The sequence below is a fragment of the Apteryx mantelli genome, unplaced genomic scaffold (genome assembly GCF_036417845.1).
Source record: "Apteryx mantelli isolate bAptMan1 unplaced genomic scaffold, bAptMan1.hap1 HAP1_SCAFFOLD_34, whole genome shotgun sequence".
Taxonomy (NCBI): Eukaryota; Metazoa; Chordata; class Aves; order Apterygiformes; family Apterygidae; genus Apteryx; species Apteryx mantelli.
In genome coordinates this window covers 4,867,045-4,883,271 of record NW_027118693.1, presented here as the reverse complement: position 1 = coordinate 4,883,271, position 16,227 = coordinate 4,867,045, and the positions used below count along the sequence as shown (strand labels likewise).

Below are 16,227 nucleotides of genomic sequence, written 5' to 3'. Positions count from 1 at the left end.
TGTGACGGCATCCCACCCCAATTCTGAAAATCACTTTCCTTAACAAAGACCACACACAAAATCCTCTCTGAAGACCAGTATATTAAAAAAAAAAAATACACCACCAGCAACAACAACAACAACAACAACAACAAAAACATAATAAAGGAGGGCTATAAGAACAAAGAATGTTAAAAACTGAAAAGTGTGACTAAACACTTCCTTGTTTACATCCTTTTAAAAATTTCTTTCTTGTTTCATTTTTATTGACATTTTCTAAACATTTTTGCTATAATCAGGCCCACACCATTAAAAAGAAATACTTTTATGTCTCGCACAGAGCTTAGTGGCCCAAACCACTGTCTGCCCGGGACAGTCCCTGCAACTCCTCACTCTTTGGACAGAGCCATTCCTGCTCTGAGTTTTCCTTATTTACCCATTTGGAAAGATAACAACTGTGGCATCGCCGCTCACAAGAGTTCCTCTGAGCACTCCGTCATGACAAGAACATTTCCTTGTTAACTATGTTAGAGGAAAATATCTCACTGTGTCAAGACTGTTCTCTGTGGTCTCCACCTGAATGTCAGCCCCTGGCTGTCTTGTGTTGGTGCCCGGGGCAGTGCGCAGCGTGCAGATTGCAGCAGAGATGCCCAAGGAGCGAGCCCTTTGGCAGGGAGAGATCAGGACTCTGCCTTCCACCACGCCCCCCCCCGCCCCCAGCCCCTTATTTCACTGCACTGGGGAGTTACTTGGATGGTTAATTAAGTGCTAAGTGGGGGATACTACTGCTTTAGAAGCAAAGAGTTTCTAGAATACTGCCATATTAGAAGAAAGGAGTGTCCACACCAATCATGTTTATTGCTAGTACCCCCCCAATAAGCCTTTATTAACAGGAGAGAGAGGCAACTGCTATGCCTCTCATCTGAGAAAACGGGATTTGACAGATCTCAGAAGTGTTATCTTCATTAAACTCCTCCAAGGAACCCTTCCTGAAAGGTGACCTATTATGATCTAAATCATTCAAGCTGAAGATCTGGAGTATCTTACACCTTTAGTTAAGCATCAGCTCATGGGACAGGAAAGCCCAAATCAAATACGGGATGGAAATCATGGAGAGTATATATAAAAATAAATAAATAAATAAATAAATAAATATATATATATATATAAAGACAAAGCATTCTGTAAACACTAAAATTGATCTCACTGCTCTTTGTATTTCCCACCACCTGTGAATTGCCTTTGATATTAGCTTCCATGTGTTTTCTTTCTTAGATAGACTATATTTCAGATGCAGAAGATGGTGCTTCTGAGTGCTTGTTTTTATGCTCTCCAGTTTTAGTTGTATAAAGGAGTTACCATTAAACAGAAATGCATGGGTTTTTTTTTTTTGCTTCATACGCTGTCATTCTAAAAGTAGTACAGACTTACACTAACTTTCGTTCAGTATACCATAGTAATCAGAGATGCAGCCTTTCCATTTTTTCATTTCTTTTCATCAAAAAGGTGCATTCAGTACTACAGAGTGCATTTACGACTACTTTGGAAAAGACCCGTCTGTTTCCTTTCTGAAGTATATTTGAAAAATTAGAAGTGGTGAATGAATATTTGGGATGGCAATATCTGGGACTGTGACGACCTCCCTGGTTCGGAGTCAGACCCGGCGCATGAAGGGGAGGCAGCTGCCCGGCCGGTGGCAGAGCAGCGGCTTACCAGACTGCATGCAGTCAGTTTGAAGGGACCACAACTATTAGTGATTTTAAAGCATCGGAGCTGCAGGATAAGCAGGGGCGCTACAGGCAGCAGCCCCGTGAAGGGTTACTAGAGTGGCTGTTAAGGTTGTGGGATGCTGGGTCAGATGTGGTTTATTTTACTAGAGGGGAACTGGATAAGACGGGGGCTTTGTGCCAGGCTGCCAGGCTGCGCAACACCCTCCGCACCCTGCAGCAGCAAAACCGAAACATTTCCCCCTCCCTAATGGAGTGGGTGCTGGGTGCAGCACGGTTAACCTAGCCAACTGCTGTGGACATCGATGACGGGCTCACCAGGTGGACTGCTATCGCAGCAGGAATAAACCAACTGCGGCAATTAGCAATGCTGTCCGGAATGTATTCCTCTGAGTTTATCAGACCGGATCAGATCCCCAGGAGCAAAAGCATCTGGACTAGGATGCTGCGAACTGTCTTTCCACATCTCCTGCTGTGAGTCTTCAGCAGCACCTGAATGTCACCTGCTCTGCAGTGTCTCTGGTGTTTATGGCACAAGTGAGTCTCCTGAAGGTCCTTGCTGCAGCTCAGCTTCTCTTTGTGCTGCAGAAAGTGAGCCCTGGGTAACTGTAGCCCTGTGGGGATGAAAGCTCTGAGCTGCCCTCGCCCACACCTCTATGGCCTTTCAGCATGCTCTTAGGAAGAGTGAGCACGAGCCAGGGGAATGAGCACTGGTCTCTTCAAACTCATGGAGCAGAACTAGAGTGAGACAGGTGCCACAGCTTCTCCTTGCACACTCCATGAGCGGTCAGTGGGCAGAAAAGCAGAGTCAGCAGGCGTTTGGAGACTTGCAATGGGGGATGCCATGCCTCACCCTCAGAGGTGCCAGGCTCTGCCCTCTGAGGAGAGAGGAAACCCAGACCTTTCCCAGAGGCAAAGGTACCTGACTTGCTGGGAGCCAGAGGAAGCCAAGTTACTGCTACAGACTCGCACACAGGATTCCTCTTTCCTACACAGGAGGTGCACAGCGTTCTCCTCTGCCCCTGCTTTAGGTCAAGGGGAGCAGGAGGGCATGATTCCTCCCAGCTCTCTTTGACTTGCACCTCATGACAAGGAGACTCCTCTGCCTCTCCACTGAGTGTGAAAGGGAGAGAGGAACCCTGGCAGGTCATCCAGGCTGCGCAGCTGCTCAGAGCATGGTGTGTAGTGAAGTCAGACCAGGAGGCTCTGGGCTTGTCCTGTGGCGTCTTGAAAACCTCCAAGAGGGGACACTCCATAGCCTGTCTGGGCAATGTGTTCCAGCACCTGACTCTCCTCGTGGTCATTTTTTCCTTTATGTCCAGTCAGAATGAAGTGGCTTCACTGCTTTCTAATTCTGCCAGCTGAAAGTCTGCGGAAGGATCTCTCTTGCCCAAGTATAGATGTCTTTAATATAATAGCTACATCTGACCTTATCATCGAGCCTCTCTTCTGATTCCCCAGGAAGAAAAGGTAGAATTTAGGAGGCATGACTTATCCTACTTCATGTAGGCAGCTGAAACCACTCCAGCAGTATCTGCTCCCTTTGTGGACCATCATCTTTCCTCCAGATGAAGACATGGTCCCCTTGGCCAGCAGGAAACATTATGAAGAGAGTGATTTCCCAGAAGCGCTCTGCACAAATGAATGGGAAAGCAATGGATTTCCTTAAGGAAGGCTCTCTCCATGGACCCCAGAGGAAGTACAGAAGAGCAGCTTAGACTTTGCAGCTTTCTCCAAGGTGTATACAATTGTCTGAGACTGATTGCACCTCCTCCATTCTTTAGCTATTTGCAGTTATCATTTCTGTTTCTCATTCCCCATCACAGCTGCCATTCTAGCTGTAGAAATGGGGCTTAACATGCATTCACCCAGGACAAATCAGGTCCAGTTTGCCTTCACGCAGTGCTTGGATAGAGCAAAGAAATATACATAAGAACTCAATTTTGCAAAAGCAAAAGCTTCTGCCAAATTGTTCCTTTCTTGCTCAGAAATGCCCCAGCTCCCGTCTCATCCTGGACATCATCTTATTCTAGATCCATATCTGGTTAACATAGTGCAAACTGCCTACCAAAAAGAGACAGTTTGGTACTCTTCCTCAGTGTGTCATTGGGAGTTTGATTTCATTGCACTTCCGTGCTCGTGTTAGAACTCCATATTGCTCTCTGTTCATACAGGACACTTGAAGAACCAGGATGCAACTCCAGAAGTGGCTGATAGGTCCTGCCTCTGCCTTCTGCCTGCTCCACAGTGTAAGCCTTGGCAAGTAACTCAGTGCTCTCTCAGGTGTCAGCTGTGTGGCATTCAGAGAAGGCCTGAAATGGCTGCACTGCAAAAGACTGGGAGTATCAAGTATCTGGGTGTGGGATATTAAGGTCCTACTACCCCAGGAATAAGGAAATACGAATATGGAGATATGCAGGTGAATTTTTTCCACCTAATTTCAGTTGTCAGAGCATCTAGTGCAAGCTCAGGTCTAAATCTTAGCTCTGAGCTTAAGCTAAGCTAAGATCCGAGCTGAGACCTAAACTCTAAATCAGGCAGCTAATTGCCCTGCACTAGCCCCCGGCTGTACAAAAGCTTTGAAGATTTCATCTATTTTAAGCTTTGTTTTCTTCATCATGCCATCTAGAGCAGGATTATGGCTGGAAAGTCAATCATTGAAGCTTTGCTGCGGGGCTAGTAAGATTGTTGCTACTATCCACCAGGATGGAGAGGGGCAGTGAACAGCCTCTCTGTGAAGGATAGTGCCATGCCATACCCAGCAGCGCGGTTCCAAAGGTAGTTTATCTTTGATGCTATTCCAGCTGTGCAGGTATTGCACTTCTGCCAGCCCCAGCTCTCACTTGCCTGAGTGCTCCAGGGTCCTCACCTGCCCTATGGCAAAGTCTGAGTTGGGTTTGGTGGCAAACCCGGGTGCTGGCATTGCTAGGCAGTCCGATGTAAAAAGCACTGTCCTCTATCCTCTTTTTTCCCCCAATCCATTCCCCAAAATTAGGTGTGCACACTTGGGAGGCTTCTATGCAACTGTTCAATTTATGGACCAGCCATAGCATTTTACCAGCAGCTGTTTCTTTCTTCCTTTACAGCAATTATCGTCTCAATTTTGTAGATTTTGTTCTCTTCAGGGTTCATTTTTGAAGTTCTTCAGGGTAAAATGTCCCCTTGATTGCTTCCTGACTGTAGTCTATTAAACAGTACACTGCTATCCGACCCCTTCTCACAGCTCCTGCCATACAGCTCACAAGCTACGTTTCCTTACTGCACCCCATCCCTGCCCTTCCCTGCTAGCTGGGGAGGGGGCTCCGTGGGAGGAAGTTCCTGTGCCTATGGCAGAATCTGAAACCCTCACAGCAAAGCATTTTCTCCAGCTCTCAAGTCTTGTTTCTTTTGCTTTGCTTCTTTAGGGAGGGAGGTGTGGGGTAGGGTGGGGTGGGGAGAGGGTTTGGATGTAAAAAGTGTTCTCTATCCTTGAGAAATGAAGACCTCCAGGAAGAGATTCTGCCTTGGCTAAACGGAGATATTTTAAGTGCAGACAGCCACAGCTTGATGTACCCTTGCCATCAATGAAGAGAACAAGTTGATTTTCCAATGGGATGCAAATCATCCTAAGGAAGATGCCTCGGAGGAGATTCAGTTCAGAGAGTTAGACACCTGACTGTGGGTGTTCTTGCGCAGGTACCTCCACTTGAGCTGCGTAGTTGATCTCACATGGAAATGTACTCAGTTCATAGGGCTGGGGAGTAACTCCACCGACCAGCCTTCAATTGCTTAAGCAGCTGTCTAGTGCCATTTTACATGTCCTAGGATATCCAGCCTGTTATCTAGCTGTTGCAGCAGGTGGCTGCCAGTCTCTTGCATGCCCTGGTTTCATTTACCAGCCCTTTACACACTACAGAGCATCCCAAGTGCCCACCTTATGAGCTGGGAGAAGAAGGAGCTGAAGACTAAAACTTCTGGTGGTGAGTGGAAGTTCAGGGATAAAAAGGGCAGGTGTTACATAGTGTGGCTTGTGATTTCTGATTGAGAGGCACCACTCAAACAGTGGGATCTGGGGGATGCGGAGCAGTTTTCGGATACCATGAGGTTCCTTGTGAAGACATTGGGTACCAACAGATGGGGTCATATTGCAGGGGACCTGCAGTCTAGGACTGAGGAATATCAGGAAGATTGAAGTTGCAAGGATTACATTTCATCCCTGAGAGGCACTGCTTGAGGACGGAGGATGATGTGGGGAGAGTTACGCAGGGCTGGGGCTGCAGGGATGTGCAGACTGCATTGAAGCAAAGCATTAAAACTCTGTGAGTGCACGTGTGTCAAAAATGGAAGAGGCACCCCACATCAAAGGTGCTACTTGAGGGAAGAACCTCTGTCCCTTTCCTTTGTCTTCCTGCAAGTGGTGCCTCTGATGGTCTGGTCTAATCAGTGCCTGGTGAAAGACATGGACTTCTGGCAGCAGCTCTATCTCTAACAGCCCTCAGCAAGCCCCATTAAACCTCCAAGGCACTTTAGTCCTGTGATTTCACTTCATGCTGGGAGACTTTCCCCTGGGAGTTTGTAAGACTGTGGGAACCCTAATGAGCTTGTCACTGCCTCTAATCCACAGGGTGGCTAGTAGGAGAAATTAAGAGTTTTGTTAAGCACAAAAGTTTTGAATGAGCACATGATGTATTCTGGTTTCATCTGTTTCTCATGTTTAAGCCTAACAAAGTTACACTAGCGTGTTTCAAATGAACTTCATGAATGTCCATTTCCAGTGGCCATCTAGTGCTATCCCATGGAATAGATGTGGGACGGTGGGACATCTGTTACCAAAAGCAGCCTTCTAGGGTGCACTAATGTCCCAGAATTTCAGACCTTCCTCTTCCCACTGGTTCTAGTTATCTGCATTACGACTCTCCTTGGGAATATCCACTTTGTTATGCTGGTGATTGCTGAGCAGCATTCCCATGCCTTTCAATTCTGCCAGGCATGGGATGTGTTAGTACCCTATTCACTATTTTGGGAACCCCTTCTACCAGAGACAGACAGAGGGCTTTCTCAGCCATCTCCTTCCACCTCCCTGTAGTAAAAATTTCTACAGCACCCTAATCATTGTGTATCTCTTACCAAAACCCAACACCCTGCCAACCCCTAGCAAAGGGTTTTCTGTCTTTTACACAGCCCTCACTCTTCTAATCAAGATGCTCAGGTTGCCATTGATAATCCCATCCCCAACCAGTTCTTTTTATCTTTCATATCATGACAGAAAAGATGCATTTAACCATGCATGCCTGCATCTCTCTGAATGTGCGCCTTCAGCCCAAGAGAGATGATTAAGTGATCTGCATGAAGTAGACGTATTCAGGAGATAGATTCCAAAACTGAGCAGACTGTTGTCACCTGATCCGAGAAAGAACAAACTGAGTTTTAATACTTTCCTGTTCTAATATAGCTTTGGAACAACTCCTGTGTTTAGGATAGCTGGGAAGCAGGTACATGAATTATATTCACAATTATGGCAAAAAAAAATCAGTGCCAGATGTGTAGTAATGTTTATGGGATTAACGAAGTCGCTATCATGGCATGAAGAGGTAGTTTTGAAAATTTTAATTCTATCTTCCTCTTTCAACAGTTGTCCCTTCATGACCATTCCCTTTCCACCCCTTCGTTCCTTTTCCAGAAGACACTTCCGTCTTGAACTTGCGTAGTGCTTGAAATATGCAGCCAGGTCCATATCTTCCAGGGAGCAGAAAGGGAAGAGGGCACCCATGCAGCTACAAGCTGCTTATCCGTAGATTGTTCTTTTGTGCTTATCACACAACAAACTGGGGGGGGGGCTGGAATCATATTGACACAGGGGAAACTCTCTTCCCAAGCTTGTAGGGTGCATTATCAAAAGATCATAGGGAGTCCCTCTGTGAAAACAGTGACTTAGCAGAAGTCTGGTAGGGTGGCCTTTGCACACATAGAGTTGAGCTGTCTTAGTTTGTGTTAATCATTTGGCCTCCCTTCATACTTGGGAACAGAAATAGGCAGCTGTAGAAAATTATTTATCTCACTTGAGCTGGTTTTTAATTTAGGATGAAACTGAAGAGGAATATCATCATATTTCTGTTAGAAGGAAGCAAAAATGTTTGAAAGTTTTGTGCAGAAAGAAGACCTACTCTGTTGGATGGCAGCATGGGCAGAGTCTTTTGGGAAGAAAGTATTGGAATGTAAATGATTTCTGGCCTACGTTCTCTCATGCAGATCTTAGAAACTTACTTTGGGCACTTACTTTCTCCTGTCACATTCATGGAGCGTGGTACTGATGCCTTTACAGGAGTAGGCAACACAAGAGCTTCAGGGCCACCCTCTCGCTGGCTGGGGTGAATGCAATTTCTGTTGTCAGTACTTTCAGAAGGAACATAACATTTTAGATCTAAGAAAGGGTTTGCAGTGGACTAGAATATTTCTGTGTTCATTTAGCAAAGTCCTCAGAGTCCACCTTTTTTTTTTTAATTTACTTATTTTATTTTCAATTCACCTATTAAAAAAACCAATCCACTATTTATCCAGCTCAGGTATCAAGGAAGTGGGTAGCTATTTAGGGGACCTTTATCCACAGAAGAAAGTCTGTTATTTACTGTGCACATTTATTACAGGAAGCAGACCCTGTTGTCAGGAAATGCTGCTCATATTGCTTAACTTCTGGGCCTCCTGGGTGTCTGCTGGCCCACGTAGTACCCCTGCAGCCCAGAGACACAGGCATGTCGTTTTGTGTGTGCTTCCTCCATTCAAGGTACATGAAATCAAGTGAGGGCTGTTGATCACCGCTGACAAAATGCGTGCTTTGTTTTGTTTTGTAGTGTGGCAGTGAGGATATGTGCTGCATGCCTTAGGGCATAAAATACAGTTTGACGTCTGCACAGAGCAGAGGAAGCAACACCCAGCACGGTCTTGTTTGTACCCCTTGCAAGGGGCAGCTCTTGCAGTGACCTGTTCCTTCAATGGAAGAAGCAAATTCCTGAATGAACTGTCCCCACAACTGCACCTGGACTTTTCCCTGGTGTAAATAAGGCGAACAGTCTGGAGGCCATGCCGTCAGAGCAAAGCAAGCACCTAAGATATTGGTGTAGAGGCAGCAGTGGACAAACAGTGAGGTTCTGTTATTTCTATGCTGTAACCAGAGGTGTGGCGCTCCCACAGATAGTCAAACTGTAGCTTTCTATCCAGAAAGATCAGAGACATTAGTGCCACAATGACTTTGGGGAGGATTTTTCACAATAAGATGTCTAAGATAGCTAAGTTAAAGCACTGCTTGTGATTCCAAAGTCTCTTCACTGAAGATGTCTTGGTGGGATTCTTTGCCAACTTAAAGGGGATGGGAGTCATCCAACTAATTACCTTCAAAATTTCCATGCTAGGCATTTAAGACTAAACTCATCCATCTTGTGTTTCTGTACTATTGGGAGTGAGTGATTTAAATAATAAAAAAGTCTCTCAGAATGATAATGTCATATTTTTATTTAAAATGGATAAACAAATACTGCTTTTGATTCTCATTCCAAAACAACATATTTCTCTTGCAAATCATGAATGAAAATGAATCCATGAAAATTACAAAATGGCAATACCATGACAAGGATTAGAGAAAAGGAATTTTTTGTTTGCTTTTGTTTGGTGAAGGGGTTGGAGAGAACTTAAGGCCTAGATCTAATCCTTGTGGCTGCAGAGGATGCACCTCACTGAGCTAGAGTCCCTCACCTGTGCAAATTATAACACATTGCCCAGCGTGTGGTTCAGCGCACCTGGCATTTCCTATGAAAAAGTTGAGCTTCCAATTCTATGCTCAGTATAGTTCCTCTGAAGTGCTATGGAAAATTAACGCAAGAGGAGGTGGTATAATCCTCTAGACTGCTGATTCTTCCCCATGATCAAAGGAGGGCAGGCAATGCACCCAGCTTAGGGCATTTAAGTTACAAATGTTTATAAGTGGACAAACTAATTCTACTGCGTGAATCTGTTCTATCAGATGAAGTATTGACTCTAACAGTATTGTATTATAAACGCTGGGCATTTATTTTATTGGCTTGATCTGAGAATAATTGCATTATTCTTGAGAATTTGGTGTGCCAAGGAAGGAGGAAGTCCTCAGCTTGCTGCTTTCTGTCTCAGTTTCCACTCTTAGAAAACACCATCACCAGGGTATTCACCAGGGTTTGTAAAGTGCTTTTAGACCATTTGAAAGGCATCCCTATCTGAGGATTAGGTCTTATCATGGTGATATGGTTCAGGAGAGAAACTGGTGTGATTTCATGAAACTTCACACTGCTAAGAAAGAAAGATGGAATTTCAGCAAATGATTCCTAATCATTTGTACCATCCCCCTCCCTTTCCCTTCCACTTACAAAATCTTTCCTCAGAAGGAAAAACATTTTCTGGAGATTATCACATTTCTCTTCAAGCCCACCTTGAGAGCTTTCTTCATCTGCTCGTTCCTCAGGCTGAAAATGAAGGGGCTCATCAGAGGAGTTACCATTGTGTTGAGCAGGGACACTATTTTGTTATAGGAAATTTTGTGAGTTGAAGGCTGCACATACAGGAAGATGCAGCTACCATAGGCCAAGATGACAAAGGTGAAATGAGAGGAGCAGGTGGAGAATGCCTTGTTCTGCGAGGAAGCTGAGGGTAACCTAAGGATGGTGTTAATGATGTATATGTAGGACATTGCTGACATGATCAGTGATCCAAAGAGGATGAGTGAAGCGTTCATGAAACTTACCAGCTCCACAGTCCGTGTGTCTGCACAGGACAACTTGATCAAAAGCACGATGTCACAGAAGAAGTGGTCAATACGATTGGCATTGCAGAAGGGCAGCCTGACAACTAGGATAGTGGGGACAATGGTGGCCAGGAAGCCTGCAGTCCATGACCCCGACAGGAGCTGAACACAAAACTGGCTGTTCATGAGCATGGGGTACCGAAGAGGGTAGCATATGGCCACATAACGGTCGTAGGACATGACAGCCAGAAGGACAAACTCAATGTTGCCCAAGAGGGAGTAGAAGTAGCACTGAGTTAAGCAAAATGGGTAGGAGATGGTTTTGTTGCCCATCAACAAGCTTGCTACTGTTTTGGGTATGATGGATGTAGTGATGAAGATCTCCAAAGAGGAGAGGTTGCAGAGGAAAAAGTACATGGGTCTGTGGAGGTCTCGGTCAGAAAGAATGAGGGCAATGATCAGCAGGTTTCCAACTAAGATCACCAGGCAGGAAGCCAGGAAAGTGATTGCTATTAGGTACTCCTGATGGTGGAGGGAGGGGAAGCCCAAGAGAAGGAACTCTGTGACAGTCGTATGGTTCAACATATCTGCAACTGAGCTGCGGTGAGTAAGAGAAGATGGTGAGTGGAGGAAACGATTCCTCAGAAGATTAGAGAGAGCGGAGACAGGTAGAGAAATGTAGTGTAATGAAAGAGATGCATGCGGTTACTCACAAAAAGTCTAAGGAAACAGAGAAGAGAGGAGAGGCAAGGAGAAACAACACAGAGCAAGGAGACACCATTTCAAACAGTAACAGCAAACTTGGTTTCTAGGTTAGAGTAGGAATCCACTATTAACAACTTGTAAGTTTTTGCATTTGAGCTCCTCACTCAAGTGTCCTTTTATAGCCAATGGAGAAAAAAATAGACATTTCTCAGTCATTCTTTCTCTAGTCTATCTTAAATCTGTATTTTCGGATGAGAGAAAATCCATCCTGGAGAAAGATAAAAGCATCTCTTTAAAGCGACATTAACTTTTTGTTTAGGTAAGGAATGGAGAGAAAGCAGAAAGAGGATGGTGATAAAGGAGGAGGCCACTGGGAAATAAAGGTAATAGGAGGGACAAAGCCAAAAAGAGGGAAGACATATATTCTATGATTAAAACTGTGGTCTTTCCCTCCAAGCTTGAACTATTCCCTATAGAGCAGAAATCTTTGTAACCAGATTTTTCTTCAGTTGCAGCAATCTTTCTTGCTGAGAAATGGTTTTGATAAAACATGCTGGCCACCAGAAGGAAAAATAAAAATGAGTACAAGCAATAGAAAGGAGAGAGAAAAAAAAGAAAATCCTAGGAGACAAAATGATATGTAGAGAAATTCATCAGTTGGGGATAAGACAAAAAAAGCCCTACCTTACAAAACAAATAAACAAGCAAACAAACAGAACTGCAGAAGACTTTTTTTGTGTGTGTGTGTGTGAACACTGGAAAGATGAAGCTTGGTTTGATATGGAGTCGGTCCTGAATTCATTACCTGAGGTCTTGAAGATGTTGAATTCTCTATGCAGTCCTCTCAGGACAATCTACCCCTATGTAGACCATCTCCTTTCCATCCTGCTGCTTTTGCTCACAAAACTTGTATAAGCCCAAAAGAGAGAACAATACTACTCTGTGCAGCTTAGCTGGACCTGGCCAACAAGCTAAAGCAGAGGAAGGGGCAGAGACTCAGGCACATAGACACAAACTGTTCAGCAAGGTCTCATTGCCTGAGAAATATCACAGGCAAAGGAGGACAGTCACAGGCAGGCAGGCAGTCTAGGAACTCAACAACAACAACAACAACAACAACAACAATAAGAATCAAAGAAAAATGAGGTGAAATGCAGCAAAGCAGTTACTTACATTAATCTATGTGCAGGAAACACTGTCAAGGGGAAATAGAAGGCCAGCAGAATTTCTGCAGACCATCATCTCCTTCCCTCTCCTCCCACAACCTTGAGAGAACAATCTGGCATGTCTCATTTCAAGGTTCTTGCAGAGCCTCTTTGAGTCAGCTGCTAATGCCGTTTGTTCTGATGCACTGTGCTGCCAGACAGAAGTAAGCTCTGAATTTTTTTTCCTTTCAAGTAAAACCACCCAAAGCCCTTTGGTATTCCCTGAAGAATCACGGTCCCCTGTGCTTTCCTGAGATGCTCCTCAGCAGAGTCGGTCTGAGAGGGTGACAGGACATTAATTAAAATGATAGCTGGTACCCAGGTGACCTAATCCCTGCAGAACTGTAGATCCATTTTGTGAAGCAGTCTAAGAGAGAGAAACACCAAATCTTTAAAAGTGCTATCAAGAAATGTAATTTGTGAAAGCAGCTTCTGTGGAGCTACTGTCACACTCCCTGCCTTATCTTTCTAATGTTGGACATTGAAAGGATAGATTTTAAATGTTCAAGAGGTAGACACCTTAGGTTGCCTTAGGTTAGTCAGTGGAGTTTAGGACATGATTCAACTTTTCGCAGAATGGATTTCTAAAGAAGATGAGAGGAACAGATTCCTCCTCTCTAAGGGCAGAGGGAGGCTGGAGTGACAGACTGACATGTAGGCATCTTCATTGCAGACCTCTGGGAGCTCTTCAGCAGTGAGACATTGGTTCCTAAGGGCCACCTGACTATCTTCTACCCCTCCAAAAGGAAGTGTGAACCTGAGGGTTCAGAGTTATAACTGCCAACATAATGCAGACCTCTCTTACCATCTTAATGCATCTAAGTTAGGACTAGGCACCTCTGTTCTGACCTCTGAATTGTTCACCTAAAGTTCAATGAGAGCAATCTCATCCGTGGTGGCACTGAGCAAGGCTTTCCCTTTCCCTGAGTATAGGCAGGTTCTTAGTCCACTTCCTTTGTACTCAGTGTGGACAGCCCCAGCAGAGCACAAGCCTCTGCCCATAGGCTTGTTACTGAACTCCAGTGTTCCCAGGGGACTATTGGACCCTGTCTTTGTCTAAGCTGGGCTCTGGATCTCTTCTTGTTTCAACCCATTTCTTCGTTTTCCAATACATCCAGGGGGTGCAGAGGAGTGGCTGGAGTAGCCCAGTGTCCCCTCAATTTCCTCACCAGTCTTTCAGGAAGCATGTCCCCATGTCATTGTGCTTCCAGCTGATGTATCACCTCGTGTGGGGTTGATGCACAGAGACATTTGGCCAATCTTCCTGCATCTTGGGGTCCATTTTGACCACAGCATTTGCTTGCAAAGGGTTTGCGTGAAGGAATTCTGAAGAATGTGTGCTATGAGTGATTGTCCATATGAACTATATCCACCTGTCTCTAGTGAGTGTGGTCATGTACACCAGTCAGGGTGGCATTTTATCCACATTCAGCATTCTTCTATAATTGCAAGGTTGAACAGAGAGCAGCTGTTCCTGGTGGGGATCTCTGCTGGGCCAGTCTCCAATCACAGCTGGAGTAATGCTCCAGATGTGACCCCAGTTGTGGGAGCATTTGGCACCACCACAGCCATCCCCTGGGGTCATGGCTGGTGCTGCTGGGTGGGGGGAAGCACCATCCACCGCAGCTCGCAGCTCTGGGTGCACAGGGGTGCACACAAGTGATGCTGGGACCCCTCCTTCCCCATGGGACCAAACCAGGGGGACAAGGGGTCCAAAGGGCTCTAGGGAACGTGATGGGGAGACAGAAAGAGTGGAGGAGGCTTGGGAGAGCTTTTGGTAGACAGAAGTGGGTGAGGAGCGGGAGGAGGGCCCGTGACACCCAAGGAAGTGACCAAGAGGTGGAGCTCAGTACTGAACTGATCAGCTAGGGTTTTCTTCATTGCTTTCGCTGCCTGTAGAGCAAGTGTGAAGCCTTCATCACTGAGGCAACTGCTGTCCTTGTGCTTCAAATGGTTCCTGGAAACACGCCTGTTAGCTTTGAGCATGAACTGGCTTTCAAGCAGAAGCTGGAAGCTTGACTTCCTGCTGCTCTGTGTACCCGGAGGCTGGCTCTAAGGTCTTCCAGGCCATGTGTCTCTGCAGCAGGGGCTGGGGCTTGACCCAGAGAAAGTCATGGCATCTCCCTGGTCCTGCTTGGGAGAAGGAAACTACAGAGACACTGGCCTGCCAAGAGGACTTTGCTGCCCAACCAGAAGACCATTTCCCGGAGGAGGATAACCGTATCAGGAGCTTACAAAGCTCTGTCCCATGCCCTTGGCTTCAGGAGTGTACCCTCAGCAAGTTTGCTGATGATACAGCACTGGGAGGAGTGGCTGATACACCAGATGGCTGCCCTGCCATTCAGTGATCTTGACAGGCTGGAGAAAAGGGCAGAGAGGAACCTCATGGAGTTCAGGAAAGGAAAATGCCAAGTCCTTCACCTAGGGAAGAATGACCCCATGCACCAGTACAGGCTGGGTGCTGCTCAGCTGGAGAGCAGCTCTGCAGAGAAGGACCTGGGGGTCCTGGTGAACACCAAGTTGACCGTGAGCCAGCAATGTGCCCTTGCAGCAAAAGCCAATGGTATCCTGGGCTACCTTAGGAAGAACGTTGGCAGCAGGTCGAGGGAGGTGATCCTCCCCCTCTACTCAGCACTGGTGAGACCACTTCTGGACTGGTGTGTCTAGTTCAGGGCTCCCCAGTACAGGAGACATGTGGACATATTGGAGCAAGTCCAGCAAAGGGCCACAAAGATGATTAAGGTTCTGGAGCATCTCATACATGGAAAGTCTGTGAGACCTGGAACTGTTTAGCCTGGAGAAGAAAAGGCTCAGAAAAGGCTCTTATCAAGGTTTATAAGCATCTGATGGGAGGGAGTAAAGAAGGTGGAGCCAGAATCTTCTCCGTGGTGCCCTTGGCAGGACGAGAGGCCCTTGGAAGGAGGTGCTCCATTCCCAGAGGGTACACCTCTGAGATACTGTGGTCTAAAGGCAACCTGCGCCAGAGCAGGGACACCCTGAGGAACAGCAGCCCACAGGTGAGCCATGCTGGGTCAGGGACACCACGGAGGGACTTGACCCATTGGTGAAAAAGCCCCAACACAGTGTCACAGATACTCACTCCTGCAGGGAGAGACAACACCTAAGTGCTGTGTGCCCACTTTGGGAGGGGAGCGGGGGTTCACCTGAGAGCTGCTGGTAGACCCTGCCAGGAAGTGGGGGAACAAACAGGAGGAGTCAGAAATCTGTGTGCATTTACAGGGCTGCAATCTCATTGGGATCATGGAGACGTGGTGAGAGAGCTCACACAACTGTAATGCTGGGAGGGATGGACAGAGGCTCTTTAGGAGGCACAGGCTGGGATGGCAAGGAGGGGCAGTTGTCCTTTATGTGAGAGAGCAGCGGGAAGGCATGGAGCTCTGCCTGGGGATGGAGGATAAGCTGGTTGAGACCTGATGGGTTAGGATTAATGGGCAGATCATGGGCAATGTTTGTGTGGGTGTCTGCTCTAGACCGCCTGGTCAGGAAGGAGTAGATGAGGCCTTCCTCGGACAACCAGCAGAAGCTTCCTGTTCACAGGCCCTGGTGCTCAGGCAGGCTTGACCTACCCCGAGATCTGCCAGAGGGACAACACAGAAGGGAGATACCTCCACCTTTCCCCTCTGCTTTGTCACCAAGGCCCCTACCCCAATTAGCAGCAGGGCCACATTTTCCCTAGCCTTCCTCTTGCTGCTGATGGATCTGTAGAAGCCTTCCTTGTTGCCCTTCACTTCCCTCACCAGATTCAACTCCAGGTGGGCTCTGGCTTTCCTGACCCCATCCCTCCATGCTTGGACAGTGTCTCTCTATTCCTCCTAGGTCACTTGTATCTGCTTTCACCTCTTGTAGA

At 46.4% G+C, this 16,227-nt stretch overlaps 1 protein-coding gene across 1 annotated transcript; it reads right to left on the bottom strand.

Moving 5' to 3' along the window:
* Window positions 1-10,086: 10,086 nt before the first annotated feature.
* Window positions 10,087-10,935, bottom strand: LOC136996354 (olfactory receptor 6J1-like; the record flags this gene model as incomplete). Its single annotated transcript, XM_067317282.1, has 1 exon — window positions 10,087-10,935. A coding segment is annotated over one exon (849 nt), but the record flags the coding sequence as incomplete, so codon positions are not given.
* Window positions 10,936-16,227: the final 5,292 nt, after the last annotated feature.